Genomic DNA, 16073 nt, shown 5'->3' with positions numbered 1-16073 from the left:
TATAGTTTATTATCTGTAGCGTAGTTAACTACGTATATTAATCTTTGTCTTATGTAATGTATGTCCTTTACATAGAGACAGCAACTGCTGTCATAAATGCTTTCAATTGGCTAGTGTTAAGCTTATTATACTTAATATATACTTATTATCATTTCTTATGTCTAGTTAGAGAGTGAGTGAGAGAGAGAGAGAGAGCGCGATTACACACTTTTCGTAGGCCAAGGACAAAAGGCGAAATCAAAGAATTTCAGAAATTTCGTAAATATTAAATTAAACTTTTCTTTTAGATTGCATTTGATTTATTTTTAAAGTTTATCTACTGAACACAACGCAAGCTTTTATTGCTCTTAACGTATTTTATACGTAAATACACACGCTCACCAAAGAACTAGCTCCGATTTGGGGATGAGCGTGCACAACTACTAGATGTATATATATATATAGATATATATACCATATATAAGACAAAATTAGAGTAACTCCAGTTAATTTTAGTTTTGATTAGACTACTATATAGGCTGTAACAAACATGTTGGGTTTTACTTTCTTTAAGAAAAAATTCTATTCGAAAAAAGTCGAAAAAGTTTCAATTTTGTAAGCCGAACCATTTTTGGTTTTTTTTTTTTTCAATTTTTCTTTCGCGAACTACCATAATAAGAGTTTTGAAGACGAATCAAGTTTTTTTATATAATAAAAAAGCACCTAGATACATGTATATATAAAGGTATATATATATATAGTATATAGATGTATATAAGTAGGTTTTTAGTTTCAAGTATAGTTTATAGATGTATATAAGAACTTCGTTTTTATTCTTCTTTTTTTTTGTATATAATATTTGCATAGACACATTTTGAATGCTTTTTCGTTTCGTTTCATTTCGATTCAAATCGTTTGCTTTTTTAAATTGCAACCAAATGCTGTGTTAAACACATTGCCAGATGTTAATAATATATACCCAGTTTACCACGACATTTCCATATGTTCTATATATATAGTATATATATCATAATTCATTCAACATTCGTTTCATTTACAATCCATCCCGCTTGGATTTGCATATAAATTTCATCTTTACATATAATTGACCTTCATTTCTAATCACACACGCTAGTACCTTAACGGGTAATACGAGTACTGGTATATATATATATATATATAGGTATATAGGTATACAGTTCATGAACTAAATCGTAACCAAAACAAGATTGGGCTTTTAAAGTAATTGAGAGACACAATCTAGTATGCAAATAGGTTCATTTAGTTTAGGTAATTTTCTAGTTGTTAGGTAGTTAGTAGGTTGATTATAGAGGTCCTTGCATATAGGGCTTGCTTGGGTTGGCTAAAACTGGAAGGGGTCTGGGCTGGAAGAGAAGGTAGCTCTTACTCTTTACTATGCAAAGTTCACTTATACATATAAATATACATACGTTAGTTATACATGTATTTAGGTATTTTTCTTTTTTATGCCATGCCTCAAAGAGCGAGAGCGAGTTGCACTAACAATTTTGTTTATCTAAGACTAGGTTTGAGTACTTTATAGGTATTTTTTTTATTATATTTCATAATAACTTTTGAAGGTTCATCATTTCTATGCTTTATTTTTCTTATCAGGGAGTACACCAAATAAAGTAAAGTAAATCTTCTCTCTTAATATTCATTTATAACTATATATATTTTCTTTATATATATATATATATATATATACATATATATATATTGTATAAATGGTTTTAAATTGTTGTTTTATTTTTCTTTTTCATGAGTAAATATCATTTAGTTTCACTTTCTTTTTGTTGTTCTTGTTTATTTACAGTCTTTTACTTTTGAGAGTCAAGAGCAAAGTGGTTCAAATTTTAAACAAACTGTTTTTTTATAAATATAAACTTCGCTTGCTTGCTTTTTTCTTTTTTTCTTTAACAATTTTCTTTACTGAAAAGTTGCCCTGAGTGCTCTATGCATAACTTAATAAAATACTAACAAAAATACTAAAATATATACCATGAAGCTAAATTGATAAGGTTTATATTTGTTTTTTTTTTTTTTACATTAATTTTTTGTTAAAAAATATTTAAAATATCAAAATGTTAAAAAATTATCAATGAAAAAAAATTTTAAAAAATATAAATGAAAATACTTTATAAAAATATTAATAAATAACAAATAGTTATTTTATAATAGCAAATATTTTTTCAGCTCTTTTAACTTTAAGTTGTTTTGCTAAAAAAAATACTAAACAAGAATATCAGCTAAGCTAAATTTTTAAACGGTTAAATCAAAAGTTTTACAGCTCTTTAGGTTTTTTTTAAATTTTTTTTTGTATTATTCTAAATTCTTTTTTCGCTACTTTAAAATGGCACATGAAACAAAAGTTCTGTTGCTGTTGCTTCTTCTTCTTGCGTTGATGAACTTTTGCTTAGGCTATAACTAATGCTTAAGTCATATATATCTATGTGTATATATTTTATATATGTATATTGTATGTCTAATACTTGGTGTTTTTTTATTTTTTGGTATTTTTTTTAGTTCTGAACGCTTCGAGAACCGTAGGCTGCAAATGTCGGGGGCTTTTTTTGTTAATAGGGGGAGGCGTTGGAGGAAAAGCGTAAAATGCATCATTTAGTTTATAAAATTTTATTTTCAAATATATAAATATATATATAATATATATATTTATATATATATATATACATATTTGCAGAATTGTTCAGATTTAGTTTTTTTTTCAGATTACGTTTTTGGTTTTTCACTTTGATGGGCATGTATACGATAGTTTTGAATGTGGCTGTTGTAACGGGTAGTAACGAGTAGATAGTATCGATTAATGTCGATAAATATCGTTAAATATCTAGGAATCTAGGGATAGCGTGTCTACGTCAAATTTAAAACTTACTTGTCGCTTATGCTCTTGCGGCAGTTTCGGATAATCTAAGTCTAGTTTCGAATATGGCAAATGATGTAGATGATGATGATGCTGTTGTTGTTGTTGTTGCAGCTGCTGTTGATGGCTTTGGTGGTGATGGTGGTTGTGATGGTTGTGGTTGTGGTGGTGGTGCGTGTGCGGATATGACGTAGCATGCAGTCCGATCGGTAGATGATGCTGTTGTTGTAGTGAATGTAGATGCGAATGCGGATGCGTATGCGGATGCTGCAGCGTATCGTAGCCAGCGCCAAGGACATCTCGAGCACTGCTCGCTAGCGTACCACCAAATGGGCCGCTAGTATTTGCCAACGCTGCCAGCGGATGGGTTTGCAGATGATTTTGGTGCGAGTGCACATGATATTGATACTGCGGATTCATCTGCTGTTGCACCGAGGCCTGTATGTGTGATTGTGGTTGTTGCGATTGTTGTTGTGCTTGTTGTTGTTGTTGCGTGCCTGCGAATTGCTGTTGCAAATTGTAAGATAGCGCCGAGCTGGCCGGCGGTGGCATCGAATGCTGCTGTTGCTGATAATACTGCGATATGGCGGGATTTGAGGCATGCAGTGAATGTGACATGAGACGCTGCTGCGCAAGAGCCGCCGACGATGACGACGATGGCGGCAGGCCCAGGCCCATGCCTAGGCCCAAACTAGAGCCTAAACCCAGGCCCAAGCCCATGCCATAGCCGCCTAAATCACTCTGATAGGGATTCGCATAGCCTGTTGTGCCGTACTTGCAGCTGGCTGTTGATGGATAGCCAGCCATAAGATTCGATACGGAATAGGCAGGACGTAAGCGCGCAGCTGCCGCAGCGGCGCTTTGCGCTGCCGTCAGCTGCGTCGGCTGCGTTTGCGGCTGGAAGTACATGTTCGGTTGGGATGAGAAGCTCGTCGACATTTGCAGCAGGTTATCGTTTAAATATGATGTCGGCGACGTACTGTCGCCCGGATGTAGCGTTGGATAGCTAGAGACCACACGACCGGACAGCGGTGTTGTTACCAACGTCGGTTGGCCCAGCTGCCTGGCCTGATGGCTCAGATTTAAGATTTGTGATGAACGCGATATCGATTTATGTGCCTCGTTCAGCAAATTGACAATGTTCGATGAGCTTGTCTGTTGCAATGGCGGCGCCGGATAACCATAAATATCGTTATACATTGTCGCCGATGGCAGACCGGCAATGCTGTAGCGTCGTCGGCGTATTGGCGACGTTGTTTGTCCATAGAATTGTGCTGCGGCGGCGGCGGCGGCAGCGGCTGCTGCTGCTGGATCATATAGATAGCCCGTTGAGCTCGATGGACCGTAGAGATCATAGCCGGCATTGCTATAGCCCAAATGACCGTTCAATGTTGATGCTGTTGGTAAATAACCGGAGCTGGGACCTAAATTTCCGTAATATTGTCCAATGATATCTGGTAATGGGGGGCTGCTTCCGCTGATGCCCGAGTAGTTATTGTACATCTGAAATGGGCGATTGCGAGATTTTGTTGTTGTTTTCTGTTTTTTGTTTGTTGTTGTTGGTTTTTTGTTGTTTGTTTGTTGTTGTTGTTGTGATTGATTTTTTTCTAACTGTAACTGTAACGTTTTGTGTTTGTATTTGTTGTTGTAGATTTTTGTATAATTGGAATTTTATACTTTCGTATTTATTTGTATTATTATTATTATTTTTATTTCATTAACATTTTATTTATTCTGTTGTTATTTTTTTACTTAACATTTATTTTATATTTAATATTTTTAGTTGTTTTGTTTTAATTTTATTAGTATTTTTATGTTTATAGTGTATTTTTGTTATATAAATATTTTTATTATTTCTTAGATATAGTTTTATATTTTTATTGCAAGCTTGAACGCTTGTATATTATATCTTAAATATTTATTTAATGTTAAGCTTTTGTATAATTTGTTGAATATTGTTATAATATGAAATTATATATGATCAAATTTGTTTACTATTCAGTTATTAAATATTACTTGATTCTTTTTTATTTTATTTCAACTTTAACTTATTAAGTTAACTTATTTAAGCTCTTTTTAATTTTTTATTTGAGTTTACTATATTTTTTTATTTATTTTACTATTATTAAAATATAAATATTTTATGTATATATAGTATTATTTTTGATATTTATTTTATTTTTCTGTAATAATTATAGTAAAGTTATGGCATTTTTGTAGTATATAAATTTTTGATAAATATTTGTTTTAATTGTTGTTTAGGTATTTTTTTATTATTTTGTTTAAGTTTTTAAAATTTGTTGGTATGTTTTTGGTATTTTATAACTGTTAAGGCGTGTTTTTCTCATAAGTTCTCTACAAATTAGGCACTTTTTTTAGTTTTTATATAGTCATATATATCTAAAATATTATGTAAAATGGATATTATATAAAGATAGTAACAATTCATTTTGTACATTTTTTTGTTAAACATTTTTGCAACCAAAGCGATTTTTGCCCGAACACTTACGGACTATTTTGGCCCCATATATATATATATAGATATCGATACTTATATATATGTATGCATATATATATATATATATATATATATATATATATATATATATAAATATATATATACATATATATAGTTTGTATTTTTTGTTGTTTTTCTACAAGTTTACTTAATTCAACACTTTGCGCTTAATTTACAATAAGGTTTTGTAATAGCATTAATTTTTTCAGTATTTAAGTATTTTTTTTTCAGTATATTTTCTATATGAACTCTCTGAGTTTAGTTGAGCTTGACTTAAGTTTTTAAAAGACTTTCTGTTGGTTTTGCTTTTCAATAGATAGTTTTGGAATTCTGGTATTTTTTTTGGCAAATTGCACCTAAAAGTTCAACAAGGTTTTTTGTTTGTATAGATGGAGTGTGTGTGTTTTAGGGCGGCGTGTTGAGAGGGCGTGGCGTGGGTGTATGAAATGTGTGTCACATTTGTGTGAGTAAGAGAGAGAGACAGAGAGAAAGAGAGCGAGAGAGCAAGACGGAGAGAGAGAGAGCCTGGCGGCTGTAGGTGTATGTGTGTGTGTAGAGTATCTATGTTTGTGTCTGTCACACGTTTGTCACGTGCATTACGTCCCTTTTAGTGGGCGTCTGCGTGTGTCTGTGTGTGGCCGCTGTTGATTCAATTTGTTGTTGGGGTTTATTTTTGTATGAATATTGCGTATACGACATGTTTGACGTGGCAGACAAATGCGCTTGGATTCTGATTTCGTTTTTCTTTTTTTTCGGTATTATATTTTTTTATTTTTTTTTGTGGTGTATATATATACATGTATAGATATATATATATATATATATATATATATATATATATATATATATATTTATTTCTTTTTAATGTTGGTTTACTCTTGTACGCAGGAAAGAAACATAAATTACTTATAACAATATATAGTTCAGATGCATTATAGAAATAACGTGCAAAAGTATATTGTAAACAATTGTTTCTGTATGTATGTATATATATATATATATACATATAAATATATATATATAAATATGTATATATATATATATATATGTATATGTACGTATATATGTATATTTTGGTATTGTTTTGTGAAAAAAATAGATATATATATATATATGTATATATATATAGTTGAATAAGTTGAGTTGTTTGTTGGACAGACAGAGTGAGTGTGACAAAGACAGAGAGAGAGAGAGAGAGATAGTTAGAGAGAGAGAGACAGCAAGAGTGTGAGTGTTAGAGAGACGTTTGTTCTTAAGAGAATTTGCGGCTGAGTTTCAACATGAAATGCAGAAACTTTTGTAGCTGTGTGAGTGTGCGAGAACCCAACGAGTGTGTGTTAGTGTTTCTGTGTGTGTGTTTCTGAGTGTTGTGGTCTGTTTCAAATAACAATTTGTTGTACAATTTGTATTGCATATTTACAAAAAAAAAAATAGTAAAAAATAAAGTAAAATATATATTATTTCGTAGGGGTATTTTGAAGGGGGTTAGAAGTGTAGTTTAGACAGCGGTTAGACGTCTTTCTTGTTATTGTTGTTTGATAAGCAAAGTAACGCAATAAAAACAACAAACTTGAGTAAATTATATATATTATTGATTATATATATGTATATATATATAACATATATAGAGAGAGCGAGACAGAGAGAGAGATAAAGATAGAAAGTGTTTATATAATCATATATATATATAGATGTATATATAAATATATATATATATTTATATATATAAAGATAAAGTTAGAATAGGTACCTATTTGGAGTATAGTATATATACACGTCTTAATTGTTTTATCATTTTATCGTCAAAGAGATTTGTCAGTGGATATCTTTCCTATATATATATAAATATATATATATTAATAAAATTCGTTTTTTCCTTTCGTCTAGCTTTTGACTTTTTTCTTATTTTTGTTTTTTTTTTTAGGTGCGAAAATTATTACAAAAGCATATTGTAAATAGTTGCATACGGTTTTTTTTAATTTGTTTTCAAATTTTTGTTTTCTTTTTTTTTTTTGGTTTTTGCTTCGTTTTGTGTTTGCTTTTAGAACAACAACAAAATATGTGTTTTTTTCTTTTTCAGTTTTATAGTTGATATTTGAAATTGAAAATTTGTTCGATTCTGGAAACAAATGCGTTCAATATTTATTATTTTTCTTGATTTTTTTTCATTTCTTGTTTTTAGTATTTTTTTGGTATATATAAAAAAGCCAATTATTGGAGCCATTACAATCGATAAGTTTCGTGAAAAAATCTGTATCTTTTGGCAATAAAATGACAAAAGAATTATACTTGTATGCTATATAAATAAATTACAGTTCACTAATTTGTTTTTTTTTCCTTTAAATAATTTTTTAAAATTTTAGTATTAAATTTTTGATATATATATATTTTTTATATATTTTTTTGGTTTTTGTTTGGTTATTGTTTAGATTGCTTTTTGTGTGTATTTGTGTATTTAAGTTTAGATATATATATGCATATATAATATATATATAAATATATATGTATATATATAAATATGTATATATATGTTACTCTTGGTTTAGGATTAAACAGCAAGAAAAGAAATTCAAAAAACGTTCCAACAAATGCTAATTAAAAATTGAACAAAGGTTGCAAACTGATTTGAAATTTGATGTTTATATATAGCTCTACATTTAGCTAAGGAAAAAGAAAAAGGTTTGAAGAAAATAAAAAAGCGTATGGCAATTAAATATTTTTCTAAAAGCATTGTTAAAGCAAAAGATTTCTTCTTGTTCAGCTGTATAACTAAATTTTATGCGCAGTTACTAAATTATTGAAATTTGTTCGCATCTCTCGTCTAACTCATTGAAAAGTGACTTTATAAGTGATATTAATTTTATCTTTGCTTCGAGTTTTTCCTATTTTTTTTTCTTTTTAAGTTAAATGCTAATTTAAACTTCAAACTTCATCTCTGAATGTTAAATTTACAAACTAATCTAGATATTTCTTCTAAGCTGTATTTATTATATTAAAATTTAGTTTTGAACTGTGCCTTTATTGCTAACTAATAATAAAAGATTAAAGCTTTATTTTGTAAATTTTGAAGGATTTTTATTAGATAAAAGCTTATCTAATTATTAAAGGTGTTTTATCAGATTCGTAAATATTAACACTGGTAAATGTATGTCTTGCTTCTAATTATTAAATATCAGTAATCGGAGGTTTTGAGTAGAGTAACATTCTGTCGTATATATTTGTCTTTATTATGTTCTTTATAAAATAAAATGGCTATAGGATAGCTACATTTTATATTTGAAAACTATATAGAAAAATACTAAAATACTTTAAAAATTTAATTTATAGTAATTTAATTCAAGTTTCTCGCTTTAAGCTAAAAGCGAAAAAAACAAATAAAACGAAACTTTGCCTGGGTGATCGTAAGACTTGCGAATTATATTGTATATATGCAATAGAAAAAGTATTCTCAATAAAAAATAACAAAAAAGAAATATATATATATATATATAATATATATATATATATATATAAAGAGCATATAATTTGAAACACACGACAATAAACACCAACATTTAGAAAAAATATGTAAGAATTTATATATATATAAATATGTATATATTTGTGTGTATAGGTGTGTGTATGTCTGTCAGGTATTATACTAAAGGCACGTTTTAGAATTGCGAGTATTAAAGTATAAATTTAGAAATTATGCCAGCCCACACACAGCATACGTGGAAGAGCGAGGGGAAGGCAGGTAGGTAGGTAGGCAGGTAGAGCAGGTGAGCAAGTAAAGTGACTTGCACACTTCAAATAATGCCAAGAACCCGCACTCACACACATAGCAAAATAAAAAACCAACACACACCCACATGCAGCCCGAAATAACAGCATTTTTGGTTACAAGGTTATTACGTATACGTCATGTGTGTCGCAATGTGTGTGTGTGTGTGTGTGAGCTTAACAGTAAGTGTTGTTTGTGGGCGTCTCTCTCCCTATGTGTGTATGTGTGTATACAGAGAACACAATAACGAAGTCTCACTGTTAAGGCTCAAGGGGGATGTTAGCAAGAGCGAGAAAGAGACAGAGAGAGAAAGCGAGAGAGAGTCGGCATACACTTTGTGGCCAGACAAGGGGGCGCTGCTTGAATACAAATGAAATGAAACACAAAGACAAAGCAAAAAAATGGCAAAGCAAATGGAAAAGAAGAAGATGAAAACGGGCAAAAAAAAAACAAAACGAAAATAAGCGAAGTAGCTAAAGGCAAGAAAGAGAGCGCGAGAAAAAGAACAAAAAATGCCAAACAATAAGTGTGTTAAGTGCAAAAGTACACATGTAGTAGAGTATATGGAGAGTAGAAATGTGTGCGTGTGGGTGTTAGTGTTGGTGTTAGTGTGTGCCTCTGTGTTTTTGCTATTTTCATTTGCCTGCGTGTTTGGCTCAAATCATGAAAATTAAAAATAAACACATAAAATGAGATTGTAAAACAAGGCTCAAGCAGACGCTTTTTATGACTGCCGCCCTAAAGGACACGCCCATGCCATTTGGCAAGCTCTAAGTATATACATACATATAAGGATATATAGAAATATAAATTTATATATTCCAGCTCCCTTTATTTTTTGCAATTAACACAAAATAATCACGTTTCGAGCGCGCTGAGCAGGCCAGACGAAATCTCATTTGAGTTGTGCTACTCCAGTCTTTACTCCCTACTCTCTGCTCTCTACTCTCACTCTCTCTTCATTCCACATACTATATATCCTATACCCTAATGTCACATTCTCACAATTGTCGCATCTCACGCACGTGCGATTGCAGTTGCCTTTGTCTGTGTGTGTTCTGCCCCGACATGAAAGTATTTCAAGTGTTGTTTATGAAGTGCAGAGCACATTTGGAGTGTTGGCATTTACAAGTCATGACTGTGTGCTGCTTAACGTATACCCTGTAATTGAGTTTGTTATGCTAGCCAGCAATTTTCATTGCTTACTTAATTGGGCTATATATAAAAGGGTTGTCTGCATTGTCTTTAAAAGACTTTGTTACCAAAGGGTATTTATTAATACACCTAAAAGTAACTAGGCTTAGACCTGCACTTGGCTTAAAGATTATCTCTTCTTTAATGTGCTCAAAAATATCTGTAATATAGTACCTACGTATACCTATAAACGATAAAAATAACTTAAGCTTTAGGGTATATAAGTTTTATTTTAGTAAACAGCTCTGCTGGGCATTCTGTGTTGAGCTAACATAGCTATGTTAAGTTAACATTTATAAATTTTAACTCTGATATCTATATATATACTCTCTGTCTCTCTCCCTTTCTTCCTTTCTCTCCATATCTAGCTTTAAGTCGCACTATTCCTATGCCCAGCCCAACAAAATCAAAGTTTCCTTTGATTATAAACGCATTCCTTCAATTGCAGCTAACAAAGTGCTGGGTATCAAGGTGTCTTCTTTCATTAGAAGCTCATTTTCACAAATACACACACACACACATACACTTCCATCCATTCAGTTGTGTCTGTCGCATTTAGAACAATTGAGGAGGGGTTTGGCTTTTTGCTAATGAGCGGATGGTCGTACGTCACGGACGACTTGCATTGTGTTGAGCGCTGTGCATGTCTGCACGTTTCTCATTTTGAATAGACACACACACATACACACAGGCAAACACACGCTCTATTGGTGTGTGTTGTGTGCCTGCTGAGCATGCACTTGAGCTCATTCGTTTATACGTTCTTTCCTTCATTTGTTAAGCCTCGATGCCAAATTTCACTAATTACGCACGCTGACCTTTAAAAGGCAAAACCCACATACAGTTAACTGCCCACACTCGCACACACAAACACACACATATGCCGTCGCCCACACACAGGCACTTTGCTGCTTATCGTTTTACGACTCGATTAGCATAAAAGTATGCTATGGTTTTTTGGCCTTTTCTTCTGGCCACAAATTGAAACACAATTTATGGCTAACTAGCAAAAACGCAACTTTAATGCTTGCACTTCTTACGCCCCTTTGCCTTTCTCTCTTTCTTTCCTTCTTCTGCTATGGCGCCGCTGCGTGCACTGCTAAAAAAAGGCTCATAAATAATTGTTTAACTCGCAGTTGCCTTTAAGGCAAGTGCAGAGTCTTCCGCTGTTGAATATACCCTACAGTAAAAGTTTACTATGGGCGTAACTTGAAAGATTAAAAGCAGGTTCTTAAGAATCTATAGTATATATAAGATATATACATATATATGCTTGATAAGAAGCCGTATATTCTCGAAATTCCGATTAAGCTTATGCCCTGTACTAAAACAGTTCGTGAAGGTGTCTATTAGGCAGTTAAAAGGTCAACATTTATCTGGTATAAATATATGCCATATATACTTCAAAGGAAACTGCATTCCCTATACTTTAAGTATCATTGAAGGGGTAGATTAGCTTAATAAAAGCAGGCTTCTCAGAGTGAATGATTCTATATGTATACGGGCTTCATAAGCAACAAAAAGTAAAATATACCTATGAAAATAGGTTCCATCGAGTCTAGAAGTTATATATATATATATCATATAATATATGATCAGAAGTTTCAACTGTCAAATCAGTAAATAGTTATGATCTTGATATATATATTGTCCTGTTTTAAGTCTTTGATCTCATATATAGAGCTATGATTTTCTATTTCTAAAAATGAGCAGATCCTAAAACTCTACTTCCAACGCAGTTATGAATGTGATAAAGGCAATCAATTAATAGGGTTGCTACTATATTTCATATAAAGAATTAAACCAAAATTTAAAACAGACTAAACAAAATATATATTCATATCATTGAAAGCTTATTTTAGTAAGCACCAAAAAGTTCTTAAAGGGCATCTGTTAGTCTAGTTCAGCAGCTGCGCTTCCAAAAGGGTTGCACTTGCCTGCCCAACCGTTACGCGTAGAGTCCTCTCTCTCTCTCTCTCTCCCACTCTGTCGCCACTATTCTTCCGCTCTCTTTTAACGCATCGCATATATTATGCAGGCGTTGCTGCGTTTGCTTTTTTTGTTATTTGATTGAAGGGCAATTAATAGATGGGGCAGGGGCAACAGAGACTATGCTTGAGTTCGAGAGTTTTATGTTTAGTGAAAGACAGACAGAGACAGAGTTAGAGTTAGTGTATTTGTTGTCGGGATACATTTTGCAGTTGCCAGTTGTTGATGGACTTTCATATGAAGTTCGTTTTTTGATTTGCTTTGTAATGATGTAATGACAAAACCGGTTTGATGGACTGTGTTTGATGAAGTGTAGAAGTGTGTGTGTGTGTTTGTGTATGAGTACAAACATATGTGTAAGTGCGCCTGTGCTTGTCTGTTAGATTGATGTAACTGACATTTAGTTGTTTTGATTTGTTGTTGCTTCGACTTGAAGTTGATTGATGGATTGATGAATTGACTATTTGATTGACTGAGTGGGCGCATTTTGATTGTTGTTATTGTTGTTGCTGTTGCGATTGTTGCTGTTGTTGCAGTCAACTACAATACCTTATAGTAGACATAGGCATTGTCCATAGGTTTGTGGCTTTGCTCTGTGTCGCTGTTGCTAAATGCCTGAACTTTTAAATGTTGCAATTGTTGTTGCTGTTGTTGTTGTTCGTAGCTTCGTTGTTGTTGTTATTGTTGCTGCTGCTGCTGCTATGCAAAATTGTGCTGCAGCTGCAGTTCGTTGTACTGAGTCGGCCGCGGCTTGAGGCCTTATTGCTATTTATGTAATTTGAGTTGGCTTCCAAGTTTTATGTGTGTGTATGTGTGTGTGCGTGCGTATGTGTGTGTATGTTTTAGTAATACAATAATAAACCGCTAGCTGTGACTTCCTAGTTACTGCTGTCGCTGCCTCTGCTGCTGGTGTCTGCCAGACGCTGTTTCCTGCTTCTTAGCTGTCTGCTTAATGTAAATTTGCTGCTCACACACGCACACATGCATACACGCATAAACAGGCACTTTCGTATGTGTGTGTATATATTATAAAAATACAGTACAAGACGTTGGGCGACGACGACGGCGACGGCGACGGCGGCGTTGACTGCGACGTCAGCGTAGGCTATAAGAAAAAAAGTTGCTGCTGCTGCTGCTTGGTTTGTTGTTCGTTGTTGTTGTTGTTGTTGCTAGTTAATGTTGCTGCTGCTGCTGCTGTCGGAGATTTCCTTCTTTTTTGGCAAAATTTTATTGATTTTTTGCAGAGGCTGACTTTTTGCTACGGCAAATGCACTTTTGCTCCGCCATTTATTATTATTATTATTTCTTTATATATATTTTCTTATTTTTTTTGTAATTTTCTTACACACACACAGTTTTAGTTAATATAAAGGCACAATTTGAAATGCTTTACATCCTTTTGAAGGATTTTTCTTGCTGCTGCTCTTGCTTTCTCTTTCTTTCTTTTTTTTGCTCAATGATTCGCGCTCTTTAAGCGTTTGCACTTTCTATTTTAATAATAATATATATATATATATATGTGTACATATATATATTTTGTATTTATATATATGCTTTATATATTAATTTGTTGTATTTTATTTATTTCTGCCACAATTTCCGTACGCGTCGCGCTTTTTGTATTATTTTTTATTAGCTTTTCTTTTTTGCTTTCTGCACTTCGTTCCGTGTCTCGTGTTTTGTTAGCTGAAACGTTGCGTATACAACTAAACGCGCCTGCAAAGCTTTCGCGACCACGAGGCCAGCGACCATTGAGACGATTTGGCAGCAGCAGCCGCAGTCGCAGCAGCAAAGCTTCGTTTGAGCTGTCGAATTCGGCTCAGCCTCGGTTTAGCTCAAACGCAGGCAAAAAAGAACAACAATAAAATTGAGGCGTCATGTGGTTGGCTGCATTCGTGTGGCTCTGTGGGACGTCGTGTTCGCAGACTCGGCACTCGGGGCATTCGGCTTTCGGCATTTTGTCACTCGGCTGAAGCTTTACAACTTTTGGCTCCGTTGCTAGCGCACGGGGAAAAGCTTTTACGTTTTACGCTCAAAAGCTGTGGGACACGCGGTCGCTGCTTTTGCCATTTTATTGATTGGCGTCGGCGTCGTGAGCTGAATTCGTGCTTAGCATGTCGCTAAGCAGTCAAATAAAAGTTTCGTGATTTACCGTTAGGCCTGCAGTGGCAGCTGCAGCTGGTGCTGCAGCGGCTGCTGCATTTGATGTACGCAGCAGCAGCGCCTGCGTCTGACATGAATGCAGCTCTGCAGTCGACGTCGCCGTCGCCGTTCAGCAGCTGATTTTGTGCCGTTGCAAATGAAAGCGCAAGTGAGCCGTCCTTTCGATTAGTACTTGCAACACGTACCAAATATTCTATGTTGATTTTTTTTAGGTTTATTATCTGCCAAAGCAGCAATGCGCTTAAAAGTAGGCAACTCTATTTTTATGCATAATCTATGTAAGAATAGATATAGGCAAATACTCGTAGGGCCGACAATTAGATACCCTTTGTCTTAGTAGGACTTTAAGCAGATTAAAAGTAGGGAATTTGTCTAATATATACACATTAAATTACTGAACTATTAGAAAGCCTGCAAGTGGGATAAGTCTTTGATAAACTCAAAAGTAGTATATTAATACTGAAGACAGTCTGTATCCTCTAGTGAAGTATCTAAAATATAAGGGGCTGGTTGATTGGCCAGTGTCTATTATATCTTGCAGGTACATGATGTGGAGTGTTTTAGATTTCCTTGTTTTATTCTAGTTTTATAATTTTACTTAGAAATATTGTTATAGATGTTAAGACATATATGGTTAGATAATTTACATTTTTCATATCAGACCCTCAGGACAAGAAGCTGAGTCTATTTGAGCACTGGTCATTTCTATGAAAGCAAACGCAATTTTAGTATAAAATTTGGATTTCTTTGATTTATGTATTAAATGAAAATTTATTTATATATTTATATCTCTTTTGTTTAATATTATTATATATATACATATATATATTATGGAAATATAAACCCTAAATTTAGTTTTAGCTTTAAGTTTATTTTAATATCTTTATTCTAACTTCCTGCCCTATTAAAGCTTAAATTAAACTTCTACTAACTCTCTTCGTAGTGTCCTAGTTTAGCTTATTAGTTTAGTGTGCACATGTGTCTATATATATCTATACAGATATATGTGTCTGTGTGTGTTTGTGTTTGTATTTGTATTTGTATTAGGTTATGGACTGGCACACAAAGTACAAGCCGCAATCACTAGGACAACATCCGAACAACTGCAGTAAAAGCAATGCACTCCATTAGAGAGAGGAAGACAGAGAGAGAGAGAGAGCGAGTGGGGAGGGGAAGATAGGTGTGGGAGCAGCAGAGCAGAGGTCTGCTGCTTGTGTGTTTGTTCATATAAAATTGAAATGCAATTGCATGTAAATCGATAAATCAATTTAGAGTCTGACATTTCGAGTGGCGAGTGGAGAGTGGCATGACCAATGATGAGGCTGTGCATAAAAGGATGCGCAGGACATGCCAGTGCCTGGCAGTCTGCTTGAGTTTGTGTGTTTACTTTTGTTTGTCACTGTGCCAGTTAGTGGGCTGCTGCTGCTGCTGCCGTTGTTCACTGCGCATTTCCGTTTCCGGCTTTATTCATTTCATTTGCAAGCAGCAACTCGAAGTAAATGTATTTCGCAGCTAGTAATTGCGGCACAACGACAAGGACCTCTCTGTCTCTCTCACTCTCTCAG

General features: G+C 33.6%; 1 protein-coding gene across 7 annotated transcripts in view; it reads right to left on the bottom strand.

Annotated features, from left to right (window-relative positions):
- Positions 1-16073, bottom strand: part of LOC111604618 (plectin) — a 44328-nt gene that overhangs the window by 13791 nt on the left and 14464 nt on the right. For 2 of the 7 annotated variants that reach the window (XM_030225233.1, XM_030225227.1), the window contains one exon: positions 2894-4384. The exons of 4 other annotated variants lie outside the window; for them this stretch is intronic. In XM_030225233.1, coding sequence (XP_030081093.1) covers positions 2894-4384 — 1491 coding nt within the window. Of the gene's footprint in view, positions 1-2893; positions 4385-12894; positions 13376-16073 lie in introns of those variants that run through there. One more of the 7 variants, XM_023322740.2, reaches the window with a different exon arrangement.

This window comes from Drosophila hydei, unplaced genomic scaffold (assembly GCF_003285905.1).
Source record: "Drosophila hydei strain 15085-1641.00,03,60 unplaced genomic scaffold, DhydRS2 tig00008125-arrow-arrow-pilon, whole genome shotgun sequence".
Classification (NCBI taxonomy): domain Eukaryota; kingdom Metazoa; phylum Arthropoda; class Insecta; order Diptera; family Drosophilidae; genus Drosophila; species Drosophila hydei.
This window is presented reverse-complemented; position numbering and strand designations above follow the sequence as displayed.